This window comes from Podarcis melisellensis (assembly GCF_964234715.1).
Source record: "Podarcis melisellensis genome assembly, chromosome: 2".
Taxonomy (NCBI): domain Eukaryota; kingdom Metazoa; phylum Chordata; class Lepidosauria; order Squamata; family Lacertidae; genus Podarcis; species Podarcis melisellensis.
In genome coordinates this window covers 60844235-60863835 of record NC_138529.1, presented here as the reverse complement: position 1 = coordinate 60863835, position 19601 = coordinate 60844235, and the positions used below count along the sequence as shown (strand labels likewise).

At 45.4% G+C, this 19601-nt stretch overlaps 1 protein-coding gene across 1 annotated transcript; it reads left to right on the top strand.

The window, feature by feature from the left end:
* Nucleotides 1–5916: 5916 nt before the first annotated feature.
* Nucleotides 5917–19374, top strand: LOC309364141 (zinc-binding protein A33-like; the record flags this gene model as incomplete). The annotated part of the gene is given in 8 exon segments (XM_081900916.1): nt 5917–6034; nt 6037–6104; nt 7280–7555; nt 8702–8797; nt 15061–15294; nt 16638–16657; nt 18192–18307; nt 18464–19374. Coding segments are annotated over 8 exon segments (1470 nt in total). The 3' UTR covers nt 19006–19374.
* Nucleotides 19375–19601: the final 227 nt, after the last annotated feature.

The window sequence follows — 19601 nt, the reverse complement described above, 5'->3', positions numbered from 1 at the left end:
ACTTTAATACATGGATCCAGCAAGGGTTAGAATTTAATCAAAGCTTGGAGTGTTAAGATGGCTGCCAGACAATTGGAGTCCTTGGATCCAGCAAGTGTTAAAAACTAAATATGGGAAGAATTAAGGAAAAAGAATAGGAAATTTACAGCCTGCGAAGCCCTAAGGGAAAATTTAATCAACATGTTTTATAGATGGTACTTAACACCTGCCAAAATAGCTAAAATGTATAAAACAAAAGCAAACCTGTGTTGGGGGTATGGTAAAGCAGAAGGGACACTTATACATATCTGGTGGACCTTAAAACACCACATTCTCCGCTGCGCCTCATTTTCAAAAAGAAACATGAACTCTAGGTACCGTAAATGCCTGGAACCTGTGGAATCTCGCACCGCTCAGAGACTGGGGTGGCATGAGCCAATATTTAGGAAGTCAAAATTATACTTTCAGCTTTTGTTGGGCAGAGAACACACCTGGATGCGACTAGTGCAAACCTCCTGGCATGCTTTCAGCCTGTTGCCTTGCCCTCTGCATACTTATATACAAAGCCACCATCCTAAGCTTCCCCCCTTTTGTGAAAGGAAAGACGATGTTCTCTTTCTAGAGGTAGTACCTGTGTGTTGCAGTCATTATGTTTTCTTCTGTTAAGAGTAATTGATATTTCTTGAAAAGGTGTGTTGCTCAGTTAAAAAAGGCGAAAATAGCCCCCTCTTCATTCATCTCAGATCGTTCCTTTCCTTTGTTTATTTCATTACTGTGGAGCAGAAGCAAGAAGCGGAAGTGCATAAATGGATGACACTAATAGACCCTCTGTTACTGTTCATGTTGGGGAAGAGGATGTTAAAGAGCCCTTTTGTCTGTATCTTCACTTAAGTGGCTGAAGTGTATAAGGAAGGGCAGATCTTGCCCCCAGTTAACTTTTGCTAGCCTAACCATGTTTCCTGTACTGCCACCTCATGGGGTGTGCAGGTACTACACCCAGCACATTATAATCATACCACAGTACCTCACGCTTCAGGTTACAGACTCCGCTAACTCAGAAATAGTACCTTGGGTTAAGAACTTTGCTTCAGGATGAGAACAGAAATTGTGCGGTGGCAGTGCAGCAGCAGTGGGAGGCCCCATTAGCTAAAGTGGTACCTCAGGTTAAGAACAGTTTCAGGTTAAGAACAGACCTCCAGAATGAATTAAGTTCTTAACCCGAAGTACCACTGTACGAGACACCTTAATGTTAAAGATGCTCTGCTTCCAAAATTATTCTTGGACATTTGCTTTACACATGGAAAATACATATGAATTTCTGTGGTTTTTAAGGGCTTCCATGGTAGCCAAACATTTAATTTCACAATTTCACTAAACATCAACTTTAAAATGTAGACAAAGACTCTTTATTAGATATGGCAGTAAAGGGAGGAAATGTCATTTAAACAGTAAGGTGATTTTAACAGTATATGACATGAATTACTTAAAACATGAATCATTTTGGTAGAGGATTATAAATCTGTGGAGAGGGTGCGGGGATAATGGGGGATAGAGGTGGGGACTATTATGGGGCTATTTTCTGTTATGTTCAAAGGAGAGAAAACGCTGTGCTTAAAAAATGGTGATACCCAAATATGCTCGAAGGTAGGATATGGGAGGTTTGCTTGTTTTGCCTGCCTATGCCTGTCTTCTGTTTGTTTCCTGTGCACTTCTGTCAGTTTATCTCACATTTTTCCACAGAGGAAAATGGGCACAACAGCTTTGGTCAAATCTGGGGTGCTACCAAAAAAAAGCAAGCCACGCACACTTCAGTATTTCCATGTTCCTTGTGGGTTCCAGGATTGGAGTGCTCCAATTCAATATACTACACATACTGCAGGATATGATTACTCTGTGAATGGCAACATTGCCTTGCTTAATTTGGGGAAATTAGCAAAAAACAATAAATGCCAATCTTAATGAATACAAATGCTTATTCACATAAAATGGCAGACTGTGAATGAGATGGCTTTGCTGCTCGAAGCGCCAGTACAGAAATAGAAAATAATGACATGGTTTGTTGTCACGAATGACCCAAGCTACCCAAGGCACATCTGCCTGGGCCATGTGCTTAAGCAGTTCCTATCACAGAGATGGAGAGAGGTGGGGAAAAAATGCCCTAGCTAGATGGAGTAGAGGTGGGCATTAAGGAACTAAGCAAAAGGCAGTGGAGTGGAGGTTTAAAAGCATCAAAAGGAAGAACACTTGGGCTGGGTGATAAAAGGCCTCCCATTTGAGCCTTCCAGTTACTGGCTCCTTGTTCCTGATTTCTGTTTCCCTGATTTGCTGTGTTATTTCTTGCCAGAATTCCCTGTGCTATTGACCCTGAACTACTGTGCAACTTCATCTCTAGATCATGTTTAGGCCTAGACTGATTCTCTGTGCTTGACCTTGATTTGTTTGGACTGTATAGCACTTGTAACCCTTCCCTTATGGTAATTGGTGGCATGGGTGTAGCAAGGATTTATGTTGGAGGGCAGGCTTTATGTTGGCAGGGGCAGAACCTCAGTTAGTTAAGTATTTTGTATTGATTTACTTAAGACGCCTGCTTCTTGGGAGAAAAGTGATGACAAAGCCTAGATAGCACCTCAAAAAGCAGAGACATCAACTTGCCTACAAAGGTCCGTATAGTTAAAGCTATGGTTTTTCCAGTAGTGATGTATGGAAGTGAGAGCTAGAACATAAAGAAGGCTGATCGCTAAAGAATTGATGCTTTTGAATTACGGTGCTGGAGGAGACTCTTGAGAGTCCCATGGACTGCAAGAAGATCAAACCTATCCATTCTTAAGGAAATCAGCCCTGAGTGCTCACTGGAAGGACAGATCGTGAAGCTGAGGCTCCAATACTTTGGCCACCTCATGAGAAGAGAAAACTCCCTGGAAAAGACCCTGATGTTGGGAAAGATTGAGGGCACAAGGAGAAGGGGACAACAGAGGACGAGATGGTTGGACAGTGTTCTCAAAGCTACCAGCATGAGTTTGACCAAACTGCGGGAGGCAGTGAAAAACAGGAGTGCCTGGCATGCTCTGGTCCATGGGGTCATGAAGAGTCAGAAACGACTAAATGACTAAACAACAACAAGCTGCCCATGGACCTTGGGGTCCCAAATTTCAGCAGTGCCCATACCTATCACCTTCCATTCTACATTATACTTGCAGTGCCCCCTGTGGCAGCCCCGAGACTCCGCTCCCAGTACAACCAAACTAGCTGTGATGCCCTAAATCCACCTCTGCCTGTTGGGCAGAATGCAGTGAAGGCTTATATTTTCTAGAACTGGGACCCTAGTCCTTGAGGGCCTCCCTTGGACAATGGGCACTAGTACATCACCTTGTAATTTTTTTAATAGAACATGCCTATGGTCAAAAGTTGTATGAGTGGGGAAGGGATTCCAGTTTGGGACCAGTGGCATAGCATGGGTTGTCAGCACCCGGGGCAAGGCAAGTAATTTGCGCCCCCTAACCTGTGGATTTGCGCCCCCTAACCCGTGGATTTGCGCCCCCTAACCCGTGGATTTGCACCCCCTAACCCTAACCCCCAGATGTTGCGCCCGGTGCGGCCGGCCCCCCTGCACCCCCCACGCTACGCCACTGTTTGGGACCAAGGCCAAAGCCCAAGTTAAAGCTCCCATTCTACCCACATCACAATCCTGATCCCAATTAGGGAACCCGCAACCACAAATTACTTTTTTATTTTAAAGTCATTCACACAATCATTTATTCATATAGATTTTTTTAACCCTGCCTTTCTAATGCGTATGCATTACTCAGCATGGCTTACAATAACCTTCAAATAAAACACAGTATCTGCCTGGCAGGCTAAATGCCTGTTTGAACTAAAGGAAAAAAAGAAAAAGTATTAACCAACTGACATAAGACAACCACGGGGGATTGGACAGTTTCATGAGACAAAGTGTTCCACAGTATTAGGAAGCCTGTTGTGTTCACCAGACACAGAGTATGACCTCTTTCTTGCCTACACCAACTGTGCTTCCACCAGATACAGATAATAGCTTCAATGCTTGATATTAATGAGCAGGCAGCTAGGTATAAGAAGAAGTGATCCCTCAGCAATTACTGATTGCCCAAATAACATCGCATCTGTTTTAGTCAGTGGGCGACTTGTGTCAGAGAAGGCATTCTGAGCAGAACAACAGTACAATTTGTTTCAACCAAGTCATATGGCTGAATGCCTAGCAGCTTGGATGCAAAACAGTTACCCCCAAAATAAGAGAACTCCCCAGGTATATTGAAATACAGACACTTGTAGATTAAAGGAACTCCGGAAAAAAGTAGAAGATGGCTTGACAAGGGCCTATTAACTTCCATATTATCTGTTTATTGAGCATCCATTCTGGGGGATTTGCACAATGCTTGCAACGTTAGACAAGGTCAAACTTTCCAGTTCCTTTTCCTACCACTTTCCTTGTTGAAAGCCATCCAATTTAGACTGCTAGTATTTTTGGATTGGACTCAATACATACCAGAAAATTCAAGTGTTAATTATTGTTGATTAGGAGGTATTGTGCAACACACCTGCATTCCCCAAAGATTTGACTTTTTTGTGATAAGGATAGCAGCAGATAAAATGGCTGGAAAGTGCAGGATATCACTTTCCTTGACTTGGCATCATCTAACCTCCCTGCAAACTAATCATAATGAATGCTTAATAAATAGCCAACATCATCTAATCTTCCTGCAGACCAATCACGATGAACACTGATAATAAACAGGGTCTCTGGGAACGTCCTTAGCTGGGGAAGTAAGGCTTCTTGGGCTAAGTGTCAAATCATCTTTAACTGTGCAACCTGAATGTGCCAGTATGGGACCAACACAGTGTCTAGAGGTGCATTTACAGGTATGTTGATGTGTCAAGCTGAAGAACAGGATGGCATTGGAAGCAGAGGACTGGCCTGCTCAAGCCCTCCTGGAAAAAGGAGATCCCTCTCCTCACCACACTGGGATGCATTTTGAAGGCAATGTGACTACACATTTTATAGAGTGAAACTCAGCAGACTCTTCAAGAGACCAAGCTCTTAAAAACAGCAATTCATTTTTGTAGAGGATTATAGATGATGGTGGGCAGGGGTGGGGTTGTTATGGAATTTTTGTTGTTGTTAGATATGTACAAAAGATAGAAAATGCTGCGCTCATACACACACATACATATGATGATGCCCAAATATGCTTGATGGTAGGACATGGTTGTGGATGTTTAATTCCTGCTTCTGCCTATGACTCTGCTCTGTTTGCTTCCCCTGTACTTCTGCCCTGTACTTCAGAACCATCAACGCCACAGCCAGCAGCTGGCTTTTGAGTCCTAACTTTCTAACAACCTTCCTTCCTTTTGGTGGGCGAGAATGATGCAAAGGTTTTTATTAGTAGTAGTAGTACCACCACAACCAGTTGCTCAGCGACACTGCCCACGTTGATGAATCACACCACCACCAAGGAGATCTCCGGCCTAAAAACAACCAGGTGTTTCCCGTGTTTATAATGTATATACAAAATCATTGTGAACAGGTCAAAACCTTGGCAGGATTTTAAACGCACTTGTAATAAAATAACAGAACGTATAGATAATTTAGGAAGATGAAAAACTGGAGAAGTACTGATATGCAGTTGAAAATAGAATTAAAAGGACCCATGGAAGGGACAGGGGAAAAGTCAGGAGATTCAGAGTAATCTCGAGATTTGGATTTTGTTTTATGTTTATATGTTTATATCTTTGAAAATCAATAAAAACGATTATGAAAACAACCACCACCAGGTGCCGAGACTGCCCCTTTCCGCCTCCCGCAAGGGCAAGCCTGGTGCAACAGCCAACCCGCCGCCTGGCGTCCTAGCCGCGCTCTCGAGACCCGCCGAGGGCCCCGGCGGAGCAGATCTCCCTCGCCGGCCAATGGAGGGCGACGCAGCCTCCCAGGGCCTGCCCCAATTGGCGGGGAGCGCCCGTCGCTCAGCTACCGCGGGGCAGGCGCGCCGTGCAGGGGAAGTGAAAGTTGGAGCGCCTGGGCCGAGGAGAGCCAAAGCGCGAGAGCGGGCGGCGGGTGGGGTTCCGGCGGAGGAGAGCGGCGTCCCCGTCAGGCGGTGAGTCCGGAGGTGGGGCTCGACGGCAAGGAGCCCCAGCGCAGCCCTTCTCCTCTCCCGTGGCCTGCACAGGGGGAAAGAGGGATTGGGGGGGGGGGGAGAGAGAGCTGGCGTCTCCGCTCTCCCGACTGTCTGCTTCGCTCCTTCCGTGGGTCTTCCGACGAAAGAATGAGCAGCCTTGAACGAGCAGCAGTTCGACAGGTGTTGCTTTCCTTGCCGTGGAGGTGTTGCGCTGCATTTTTGCCTGTAGGGCAGCTGCTAAGGTGGCAACCTCCTATTTATTGTTATTGTTATTACATTTGTAGCCCGCCTGTCCTCCAAGGAGCTCGTGGTCTCCCTCTCTCCATTTTCACCTCACAACAACCCTGCGAGGTGGGTTAGGCTGGGAGATAGTGACTGGCCCAAGGTGGCTGAATGAGGGTTTGGACCCTGGTCTCCTGGGCCCTTGTCTGACATACTAAGCTGGGGTAGCTTACAGCTTCCTTCATCTCTGACCTTTGGCCAAGTTGGCTAGGGCTGGTGGGACCAACAATGTATGGAGGGCACCCTTTCTAAGCACTACACTGCCTTTGCGTGTAGGCCAGTGGTTCCCACTAATAATACTTCTTATTCAAAAAGTGAACTCCAGTTCAGGTGGAGGAAGTCTAAAAGGCCATTAAGTTGGTCTAACTCATTCTCAAATTGCCCCCCTTAAAAATCAAATTGCCCCCCTGTGGGGTGTGTGCCCCATGTTGGGAATCATGGGAATAGGCAGAAATGCATCTGGTGCTGCTTTTCTCCTTGGCACATCTGAATTTGTAGAGGTCGTCCTAAAACTCTTTTATTACTGCTGTTAAAGGCCTAAAACAGGCATCCCCAAACTCAGCCCTCCAGATGTTTAGGGACTACAACTCCCACCATCCCTAGCTAACATGACCAGTGGACAGGGTTGATGGGAATTGTAGTCCCAAAACATCTGGAGGGCTGAGTTTGGGGATGCCCAGCCTAAAAGGACAGCTGTTTGTTTCCGTACCTGCCACATTTTAGTGTGAGTGTGCAACAGAACCATGCACACAGCTGGCTTGTTTGCATGTGTTGCAACCGCAGGGTTTTGTGAATGTGCAGGAGAGGTTCGGACCTTGGAGTCTGGAGGTTTGTGGCAGGTAGAGTGAGGAATGTATCTTGTGTCTGTGCAGGAAATGGCCCATAGGAGCGGGGAGCAGAGCCTCCGGGAAGAGCTGACCTGCGCCATCTGCTATGATCTGTTCCGAGACCCAGTCATGCTGGAATGCATGCACCATTTTTGCAGGGAGTGCATCCAGAGCTATTGGGATAAGAGCTCAAAAGTTGCCACCTGCCCCCAATGCCGGCAAAAGTTCCCCACCAGGTCCTTCCGTCCCCAGTACCTTGTTTCTGGAGTAGTGGAGACAGTTCGGAGGTGCACCTCTGAGGAACACAAGAAAAAAATGCAGGTGAGCAGCTGAGTGGCAAGACAGTGATTATTACTTCCTTTCCTCCTGGAGTGCTTCCCTCAATGAATTGTGGGGCTTGGCATTTCTCTCAGGTGGTCAACTTAGCTACAAAACAGGATGGTCAGATATGAACTAGGCAGGGGTACCTTGTACAGTAGTATGAGGGTTGCTTGGGACTGTACAGAAAGATTCAAGGAAGTGTGGGACAGACTTGTTTGGACCAAGAATTCTGGACAAGTGGAAAATTCCATTTGTCACCTTCTGATTCTATCAGAATCTCCCATCAAGCATTCTCCCCTGCAGCCTCTGAAGCAAAGACAAATAGCACTTTGACAAAGATATTTGTGTGTCTTTTTAAAATCTCAGCTCCCTGTTTCCAGCTCAGTTTGCCAGCAGATGGCTTGCCTGTCATTTGGCTGTGCAGAGCCCAGTGGATTTCTTTCCCCTGCATAATTTGCCCTACTCCTACCCCATGGTCTTAACTCCCTGGGAGTTTCAGTCCAATGGCTGATTGTATTCTTTCTGTAGTTATTCCTCTTTGCTGTCTTGGGTCATTGCAACACTATTGTTTGCACTGGACTACCACATCATGTGAGGCGCTTAATCAAAGGTCACGGGATTCATATTCTGTTGATTCTGCACAAAGGCTAAAAGGCATGTCAAATATTCTGGGAAGGTAAATTCCCATCATAGGCCTAGTGTGGGATTTTCAGCTTTGTGGATTTCAAGGTAAGTCAGTGACATTGAGCAAGTCATGCTCTCGTAGCTTAATTTACAGCTGGGGTTATTGGAGAGTGAGGTTTGGGATTGGCAAGTGAATAGAAGAGGAAAGGGTAGCAGTTGATCAAGCAGTAATAGAAGAACAGGAAAGCTGGGGCTGCAGAAGTCAATTCTAAAGGAGAAAAAGAACATGGCAGTTATTGTTAAGGGTAGTACCCTGGCTTTTATTTAAGAAACTCAGGGAGGTAGGACTTACTTCATTTTGCTCTTCTATCAACCCTATGAGGTGGGAAAGCCGGCTAGGCCAGAAGTTCCGCATCCTTGCTCTGTTTATTATTATGCCATCCTGGCTCTAAAATTGATAGGCAGAGACTGTTGCACACATAATGATTAAGTGTTCTATCTATCCATCTATTTCACTCTTAGACACACCTCCAAGAGGCATTTCAGTCTTGCCAGGTGGAGTGTGAGAAACTGATGAGAATGAAGCATGCAGCTGAAGAGAACATCTGCACCCTGCTGGTACCAGTACATTCCCCACTTTTCCTTCTGTGGTCGCTTTTGTTTCGTGTTGGCTTGCTCAGATGAGAAATGCCAAAGTTTCTAAAGGTGGAGGCTTCCCTACAGAGGAAGAGATGTGTTGCTCTTTTGTATTGCCGGTGAGAAAGGGCTGGAAGAGATCAATTGGGGAGTCTTAACTAGAGAAAAGAATGGACAAAAATAGAAAACAGCTGAAAGCTGGGCCTAGGCAGGCTTATCAAATCAGCAGGGCTGCAATTGGGGTGTCTTGCTGTTTTGTGACCGCCCATCTTAATGGTTGCTTTAAATCACAGGCAAAAAGATAAAGCCGCCAAATAAATGACAGTTGCTTTGGGGTTGGAGCAAACTAATTATCTGCCCAGATAACCATTGATCTGCTGACGCACCTCAGCAGAAAAGAAGATTAATACCTCTAATTGCAGCACTTTCACAGAGGGAGCTGAGCAGTAGGGAAATTACTTGGGAGTGGTATAGAGAGAGACAGCTGAAAGCCACTAAGCTTCAGCAAAGAACCTCAAATTTCCCCATGTCACCAGGCTTCACATGCCAGATTTCACTTAGTCAAATCCAACCTGTTGGGTTTTTATCTTGGGGAAACAAGCAAAATGCCTCTTAAATAATAGAGGGAAGAGGGAAGCTTTTGTACACCAGGGTTTATGACACAGAATTAAACAAGACAAGTTGATTTTCTAGAAGCTTCTCAGGGTCACGGACAAGGAAGGCGGGATTACCCCAAGGGCCTTTGGACAACAATGCCCATCAACACTCCCATCAGTCTTTTCCAAGCATCTTTAGGCAGGGGCATCAGAGCCACCTCAGCCTCTCCAGCACCAAAGCAAGTAAGGACCGCAGTGGGAGTTACACTGAACATGCAGCTGTTCTTAAACAGCTCTTAGCCGGACAGGTGGCAGGGAGTGCCACACAGCTGCTTGGATAACCCCCACCCACCTCCACCACCACAGCTTCAGAGTTGGAAGGAAGGAAGGGTTGGCCGCTCTTCATGCTCGCCATGGGGTAGCACCTCACTCACCATGCTGAGTGGAATAATGGAAACCCCTTAGGGCTAGAGCGTTGGTGTAATAGATGTCCTTCTTCACAGAGCACAGAGTCAAACAAGAGGCAGTGATGGCCACCAATGCAAATGGCTTTAAAATAGGATTCGGCAAATTCATGGAAAGGACAGCTGCTTGTGGCTACCAACCCTGAGGGATATGGTCTCCTTCCACTGTCGGAAGCAATATGCTTCTGCATACCAGTTGCTGGAAACCAAAGGAGGGGAGAACACTGTTGTGCTTGGGTCCTTCTCATGTGTTTTCTCAATTGGCATATGTTTGGCAACTGTGAGAATAGGGTGGTGGAGTCAGTGGGCCACTGGCCTGATCCAGCAGATACTTCTTATGTGGTGAGCTTGCAGCTGGGGATTTGCCAACTAAGCGTAGTCCCTGGCTAACATCTTGGGTTGCGTCTTCCCAGTGACTTCTGTGTATTGGCAACTTTGAGAGTTGTTGGCACTAGTGACTCTTCCAAATTGTGTTTTTCATTCACAATTATTTGTTCAGCTCTAAAAGTCCAAGGGAGCAGTGCCAAGCTAATTCAAAACAGCACCCCATAGAATCTCCAGTAAAATTGTCTGTCTGCTGCTCAGAGCAAAGAAATATGTCAGCAAGACTCCTGGCAATGTGAGCACTTAGTAGAGCATCATTAGCTGGTAGGGCAAGTCCTAGACAGGAGCCAGATGGTTCAGCGACTGCTAAAAGCAGCCGATATCCGGCCTGAGCAGGCGCTAGCTTTGGAGAGCTGCCAGTCCTTGATTAAAAAGGATCCCCATCTCTCATGTCTCATTCTTTCCTCCTTTTATGCTAGATATGTTACAATTATTGTCATATTTAAACATAGTACACATTTGAAAGATAACATCGCCCCTGAAAGCATTTATGTACACTCTTTATATATTTAAGCCTATCATGCTCTTTCCGAGCTCATTGTGCACTGTGGCTTTTTCACCAGTCGAGGAGACACAATGCAACAGTTCACTCTAAAACAATTGTCAGGGATACCTAGAATGCCAATCTGAAAGCAACCAGAACCTGTGATCAGAAAACGCAAATTTTCAAATGAAGCAAGTTATAGTAACTGGCATACAGATGTTACACACACACACAGACAGTTTGTTGGTTTCATTATTATTTTATTTTGAAGATTGACCAAATGGGCAGATAAGAGATGGTTATGTGTTCATATGTTATGCATTGAGTTTGCTTGTTCTGGAAAGCTGCTGTTGCTAGTGCTCAGTGGCATGCGCACACATGCAATAATTTTGCCACCTATGACATGGAAATGGGTTAGATACATCCTTATAGTCCCATGGAAGAAGGAAGAAAATGGTTGCAGTTGCAACAATGTGTAGTTGCTGTTCAGACATCTGTCTCTAAACTGTGGTGACCTTCTGACTTTCACACTCCCTTATCTTCTCCTTTATTTGTTACTCTGTTTATATCCCACCTTTTCTCCAAAGAGCTCAAAGTGGCATATATACTTCTTCCCCTCTCCATTTTATCCGCACAAGAACCCTGTGAGGTAGGTTAGACTTGAGATGTGTGACTGGCCCAAAGTCACCCCATGGGTTTCATGGCTGAGTGGGGATTTGAACCCTGGTCTCCCAGGTCCTAGCCAATACTCTAACCACTGTTCCAGGGTGGCTCTCTCTTTGCACATGACAGGATGAGAGTGAAAGCTTTCACTTTTGACTGAACCACAGTTTCTTGTTATATATGAATTCAGGAACTGTGGTCTATTTCAAGGGAAAGCTTGGGTGATCTTTTTAAGGTAGGATATGAACAAGCATTTCTCACACATGTTTTCCCCTTTGATCCTCCATTTGTTTGAGCCAGCAGACTTTTGGATTCTTACACTGCTTGTAGACTTCTCAGAGGTAGCTGGTTGGCCATTGTAGGAAATGGGAAACTGGAGTGGATGGAACTTTGGCCTGATCCAGACAGGATTTTCTTATGCTCTTATCTGTTTGTACCAGAAGACCCCCATGGGTTTGGGGTGGGGATAGTTAGTAATTTCCCAGGAGGCAAAGGCAGTGTGATTAGTGACACAAATGGATTATCCTGCACCAACCGTTCTAATTAGTGGGGATTGAAGGTTGGATAAAGATACCCTACCACAAGCAGGGTTGAGGGAAAAGGGAATTGAGCTGTGAGTTGGCCTAACCTTAAGAGACATAATATTGTGTTAGTTGAGGCTGAAGTCTGCCAGCAACATCAAAAGGACTTGGGTGGCCTAGTTTAGGAAGCATTACTAGGCACTGTTGACATTGGCAAGCTGCAAGTAATGTGCACTTCAGAAGGAATAATTTGAAATCAAAATGAACTCTAATCACTGATAATGCATACTGATGTTCACTATGGAAACCCTCATATGTGATGTGTAGCAAAGACTTTTTAAAAATGGCAAATCAAATAATGAGAGACATGGATAGAGGATATATATATTGAGGCTGTTTTGATGCCATCCGTGAAGTGGCTTCACCTGGGCCTTTGTATTTCATACTAGTCATGTCATCAGAAATGCAATACTGTACCGTTGGAGGTCAAAGATGGACAATGTGAATGATTAGTACTTTGATAGTATTTCTTTGTCTCTGTAGTGAAAAGACCTGAATTGCTTGCAGGGGAGTAGTAAATTGGAGAGGCCAAAGGCTGTAATAGATGGGTGGGGTATAAATAATAAATAATAAGAATAGTCAATACAAAATAACCCAGTGCTACCAAGAATACAGAAGAGATGAGGGAGCTTCTGGTTATTCTTCTCCAGTCCAAGAATAGGGGCACCACCCACCACTCCATTTCAGTCTGGTGGGCTCTGGATAGAACATTCCACCTTGTGAAATTGTTCTTCAGAATTAGATGCTTTTTATTCTTCAGAATTAGATGCTTTTGCACTACACAATTTACAAGTGCTCCCACTGGTGAGTTGCTGGAGGTTCTGCTTCAAATTCTAGACCATCTTGCTGAGAAGTTGCTTTTAGGATGGGCTTCTGGAGTGCATCTGGTCTCCACAAGACACCTGTGGCCAAAGCTCAGCTCAAATTGGGGTTCTTGCACTCCGCATAGCAGAGATGAGCATCAGCGGCACCACTTGACAGGAGAGGAGTGAGTATCTCAGACTCTCACTCATGCTGCTATATCGATAAAAAAAGAGAAAGAAATAGCAGGCCTTTCTTCCACTCTTTACTCCCTTATCAGAGACTCTGCCTCTCCCTCTGCACTTCTTATGTGGAGAAGGAAAGCTGACATGTCTATCCATTTCCAAACCTTCCTGGAGTTCAGAAAATGCTCCTATCTCTTCTTTGAGTTCTCTGTCAAGCATGGAGAGAGAGACACATGGTCTTGCAGGAAACTTTGAAGGATAGAAACAGCAGGCATCTCTGGAACTGATTACATAAGGTCAACTCCTGAGGCAATTTATCAGAAATTTATCAGGTACACTCAGCAGGAAGCAATCAGAGGAATAAGCCATAAAGAGGTATGTGGCGATCACACAGGGTCCCCGGACGTTTGATGGTCTATTGACCCTGTGGCACCAATGTGATTGCTTTCTTCGCTGCCACCAACCCGTTTCTCACGGGTACACACGGAGTCCAGTCAGTTGTTAACATTAACAAATAATCGAGTTTATTTTATAGGCATGAACAAGCTTATGGTTTCAGTTAATTTTTCTTGTCAGTTTCTTAATCTTAGTTCCTTAACTGTCCTATTCGTTCCTAACAACTTCAAACTGATTATCCCAACTAACTATCTGACTCCACCTAACAATTCCTCTCACTCTCTCACCACACAACTCGACGAACCCACAGACTGTTCCTCACTCTTCCTTCTCCAACTCCCCACTCTCAACTGATTTTCACACACCTCCGACTCTAACCCTAACTCCTCCTATCTGTTTCCACTGGCCAATCACATCACACTCATTTTAACCCTTTCCTTATGACCCACCTAGGAGGCAAACACCGCAAGGTAGCTTCTAATTAAAGCTGTAGCAGCTCTGAAAAAGTTTAATCCATGCCGAAAAGACTGGCAGTGCAGTTAAGTTTTATGAGGCCAAACAGTTGCCACCAGTCAAAAAAGACAGGCGGGCCGAAGAAAAATGGTATTGTAATGAAACAGCATCAGCAGTTTCTTGTAAACAGTTCTTGAATGATGGATGGCAATTCCCGATTACCGTATTTTTCGCTCCATAAGGTGCACCTGACCATAAGACACACCTAGTTTTTGGAGGAGGAAAACAAGAAAAAAAATATTCTGAACGAAATAGTGGATGTATGATTTTTGTGGTTCATGCTGTGGCCACAGGCATGTGATCTGATGGTGAATTTGGGGTGACCCAATGCAAAATCCTGAGGATCCATGTGGATCCGTGCTTTGTAACCACATTTTTGCACCCAGGAAACAGTGGATGTGTGATTTATTTGGTGCAGGCTGTAGCCATGGACATGATATGTGATCTGATGGAGAATTTGGGGTGACCCAGTGCAAAAATCTTGAGGATCCATGGGCTTATACCTCCCCCCTCCCAGACAGCCTCTGCTAGCGGCCCTTATCTCTCTTCTGATCCCACCGATCAACTGTTTCCTTTCAATACTCCTTTCCCTCTTGTTTGCCTTAGTGTATTAGCTGGAGCAGTTTTTTGCTGCTTCTTTTCTTCTAATTTCTCTTCTTATTGCTTTAGTCTTCCTGTTTCCCCCCTTTGCAAGTTTGCTGTCTTTATCTCCCCCTCCCCCTCCTTTATCTCTAGCGTCCCTTATCTCTCTCCCTGATCAGCAAATGATCAGCGGCTTTGTTTCAACACCCTCTTCCCTCTTTCAAAAAAAAAAAAAAAAGCATGATCTGCTTTTTGCCCCTGTGCAATTCAGCTCCAGGGACCGCACATTCACTCCATAAGACGCACAGACATTTCCCCTTACTTTTTAGGAAGAAAAAAGTGCGTCTTATGGAGCGAAAAATACGGTACACATCTGGTATGGAAGCAGCCTAGCTTTGTGGCAGCAAAAATCGCTATGAAGCCAATGAACATGGATGCAAATGTTTTATATTAGAAGGGCCATAGGCTGCTCTCCCCTTGACCGACACCATATTGTGTTTTCTGTCCCACAAATGTTTTGGCTTTACAATCCTCCTTGAAGTCTGTGGATGTGGTTGAACGTGCTGCTTTCATACATAGCCCTTTTGCTGTTTCAGACAACATCTCGTGAAATGAACTCCAAGATCCGGGCAGAATTTGAGTATCTTCATCAGATCTTGCAAGAGGAAGAGAGAGCTGTGCTGACGGGGCTGGCCAGAGAGGAAGAACAGTGGTTGATGAAGCTGGACGGAGATGCCACACGTCTCAGTATGGCGATAACTGAGCTGAAGAAGAGCATGGAGCACATTCAGAAAAAGCTTGATGAGCTGGGGAACTCATTGCTGCTGGAGGTGAGACTCATCGTGCTTACAAGGCTGAGGTGGGAGGAGTTTGGGTCATGGGTGTCGGAGGCAGATTTGTATTTTCTTGCGTTTTCTCAGTCATAGGCTCCACCCTCTCCACATTCCCAGACGCGTATCACACTGCACACTGGCAAATGCTATAGTTTTCTATGGATTGATTTACCAAGCAAGGGTATCATCTTGTACTTCATTCTATGCATTCAGGAAGTGAGGCTTAAAAAATCCTGGAGTCGGAGCTGGAATGGACCTCAGAGGTCATCTAGTTCAACCCCTTTCTAGTGCAGGAAATCCACTGTGGCAGCATACCTGATTGGTGACCTTTTGGCCTTTGTATAAGATGCAGTGAGACCTGGGAGTGGGTCATGTTTTTGTGTGTGTGTGTGGTTTGGGGGGGGGGGGAGAATGCGTGTTCAAAGAAGTCTTTCTATATTTTAAATTCCAGACTGAAAATGTTTGTCTCTATCAATAATATGTTTTTCTGCCCTAGACCAGAATTAGGCCTTGTCAATGTCTGCCAGATAACATTGTCAAAGAAGGCAAATAACTGTTGCCCTTTGCACTGAGATGTAAAGAGGTTTATCTGCCATTAAAAGTGTGGCCTCCCAAATTCCCTCTCTCTTTTAAACAGAGGTGAGACAGTGGCTGGAACACTTCTATCACCACAAAAAACCCCCAACATTACAGCTTTCTATTTGCCACTTCCCTCATAAAGGAAAACGAGTGCCTGCCATTTTCTTCCCCAGGCCCCATGGTAAGAGGCAGCCCTTTCCATCTCCCTCTAAGATTGAACTATCGCTGGTTGCTTGGTGTGATGCTTTTCCGTAGTTGGTTGCCACGGTTACTGCAGCAGGATTGTGCTGTGAAGTGACCGAGGTAGCCTTTGCTAGGAGGTTTAAGCTTGCTTCTCCAGCAGGATCTGCTTGTGCATGCTGTGAGATTCATGGTCCTTAACCTCTGACAGGCATGAAGAAGCAGTTCAGGCTTGGAGACTGGTTCTGCCTTCTCTTGCATCTCTCTTTTGCTTACAGAAGCCAATGTTTATATATCAGAACTAGCCCATACCCCTTCAGAATTTGCTGCCACCTCATTCATTCATTTATTCATTATATTACATTTATATACCAACTTTCATCCGTCATGCAACTCAAGGCAACATCCCATGTGGTTCCCAGGCAGCCACTTGAAATTGTAGGGCCATAATTATGTTTTTAATTGTCTGTACTTCAGTACAGAGGCAAAAAATGGACAGGAGAATTTACTTGAGCAGCTGCAATAAGGATTAAGTGAGGGGTTTTGTTAATTTTCTCCTCTTTTTTCTTTTCTTTTTGCAGGTGGAAAATGTGTCTGTTAGGTACGTGCCTGGAAAGAAAAAAAGCTGCTTTTGTTTTCATGAGCCTCTTATTTTACCTGCTCAGCTAACGGGGCGGGGGGACCGTTATCGCTGTAGCTTTTAAAGCATTGGAAAATAATTGTTGGGAGAGAAGCTGTTGAGGAATATAAGAGATCTCTCCTTCTGGGCATTGTTGCATAGATGTGCTGACCTCAGGGTTCAGGATGTAAATTCAAAAGCACTGAGGTACACCCAGGATTTAACTGCTTTCATAAGGTCCTCCCACATTACGTCAAGGAAATGCTCAGAATGGTCTTCTGGGGCCACTAGACATAATGTTTATGTTCTAATAGCCTCAGAATACAAGTTGCTGGAAATCACAGGTGGGCAGAGTGTTGTGCTCAGGTCTTGTTTGCCTGCTTCCCATGGGCATCTGGTTAGCCACTGTGGGAAAAGGAAGCCGGAATCGGGGCCTCTAGTCCTGCTGGCCTCTTTTTGTGTTCAACAAGGAGGGCTGGCAAATGAGCCTAAATAAATTTTGCAGGTCACCAAGCTGAATGCACCTCACCTGCCATATAATGTTGTCTGTCAGCTGCTTGAAAACCTTGCTTTTTTAATTTTATTTTATTGTAGCCTAGGAAGGCAAGGGGAGGGGACAGGACAGGTTTAATGAGCCACCCAGGGGCTGTGTTTTGGTGGCCTGCCTTAAAATGATTATCGCTCTCTCAAGTTGTGGATTTGCCAAGCTTCTCTAATGGCTAAACTTGGGCGAATCTCGCATGCACAGCCATATCCCACCTCTTGGCTGAAAGATTGCCAGAGCAGTTCGTTTCCCAGCTCACTTTGCTGGGGAGAAAGGAGAGCAAATACATCCATATAAGATAGGTTTGAGACTGCTCTTTGGCTGCTGTCAGTGTTGAGGAGAATTAGGGCATTTGGCTCATGTTTCTATGGAGTACTGTGCCAAAACTGGTGGATTCTATTTTATTATCATGCATGTTTCAATTCTGGAAGTTGGCTTCCATGGAACTTGTGTCCGACCACATTCTGTCTCTCTAGGCAGTAGGCTACTTAACCACTAAGGCAGAGGAGAACCAGTGGCCTGCTTATGTCAGAATCCACCCCACTCCAAGGTGGAGTACTGAAACCCCTAGGAGTTGCGTCCTTTTCCAAAGATACCTCACTCTTGAAATACCTGCATAAGAGGGGTTTTTCAGCAGAGATAGTTTTTTGCCCTTTGACCTAGGATCCCAGGGAGTACTTAGATTGCAAGGACAGGAGAGGCACATCTTTTGTGATGGCCTCCTTAGCTACTGTTTTTGGAAAGGTAGAAGGAAAGGGGGAAATACATGATTTGGCCCCCACAATAATTTGAGGGCGCTCCCTGCCATTATGTGCGCTAAGCGAATGGCACTGGCCAAGTCGCAACTGCCTTATTGTCCCATCCTTATGCTGGCTGAAGCACTTTCAGATTGGTTAGGAGCCACTTTCTAAACTCCAGAACTTCCTTACCTGAAATCTTGTTTTGCTCAGAAGACATTTCTTTCTGCTCCAGGCCAGCGGTGCAGGTGAAAGAGTTGACCGCCTTTAATATAGAGCAGCACAAGGACCGGTATGATGGACCTCTGCAGTTTATATTTTGGAGAAGGATGCTGAAATCGATCTGCACAGGTGAGTCGCACCTGCCCCCCAATTGCAACAGAGCATACTGGGGATATGGGAACAGGACAGAGTTCATAGACTCATTTGACGACACCCTACCCAGTTTCTTTCTTAGAATTATCATTAATTCAATTAGTTGAATCCTGGTATATTCTCTTCCTACAGCTCCTGCTCCTCTGACCTTGGACCCTGAATCGGCTCACCCTAATCTTGTCCTCTCCAAAGACCTGACGGCAGTGACAGAGAGGAAGACGCCCCAGTCTGTGCCCAGAAGCCCCAGCCGCTTCCTGCAGTGTGTGAATGTGCTGGCGAAGGAGTCCTTTGAGAGTGGAAGACATTACTGGGAGGTCTGGGTGGGCACCAAGACCAAGTGGGACCTGGGAGTGGCGGCGGACTCAGTGGACCGGGCAGCAAGAGTCAAGCTATGCCCCAAGAATGGCTACTGGGCTATACGGCTGCGGGAGAAGTCTCGTTATTGGGCTGCAGCCGCTCCCTGGGTGCGCCTGAATCCTGGGCGCTTGCTGAGAAAAGTAGGTGTCCTGCTGGACTGCAGGGCAAGGAAGGTGGCCTTTTATAATGCCGAGGACATGTCCCTTCTCTTCACCTTCCACCAGGCCAGGGCACGCAGGTTCTACCCTTTCTTCAGCACTTGTTTTGGCGATGGCGAGAACGCAGAGCCCATGAGGATCTGCCACCTGAACCTGTAGGAACATCCTGAAGTCTGATTCCGTTCAGCAAGACTTGGTGGGTCCCTCTTGTTTCCTGGGAACACATAAGTTCTATCCTGTGTGTCTCCCCGCTGTGATGAACATGTTAAGGGAAACTGAACGGTTTTGCAAAGAGGTTTAAAAAAACCACAACCCACTCTTCTATTTCATAGGATGAACACCACCTCTTAGAATGCATAAAACAATATCAACATGATGGAATGTATTAGAATAGATATTAAAGCAGATGAGTAAGAAGAATTACTCGGTTCCTGGTTCATTCCCCCCCCCCCTAATTATAATTACGTCCCCTTCTCCAGGTTAATGCCTTCTTCTGTCTGGTGTACTTAAAGGGCCTTGTGCTTTGTAGATGGTGCTGCCTGGTCATTTCTGCCAGCTGTATAAGATGGGAATACAGCCCAAAGCACTAGGGGTCAGTAACACACAACCACAACCATTGGACATTTTGACCTGCGTTCTGACTTACAGACACATACAAAAACACAGGTGTAGAAAAGCTGGAGCCAAAAGTGATAATGGCAGAGACAAGGATAGTTTGTTGGTTGTATTCATAGCTCGCCTTTTCTCCAAGGAGC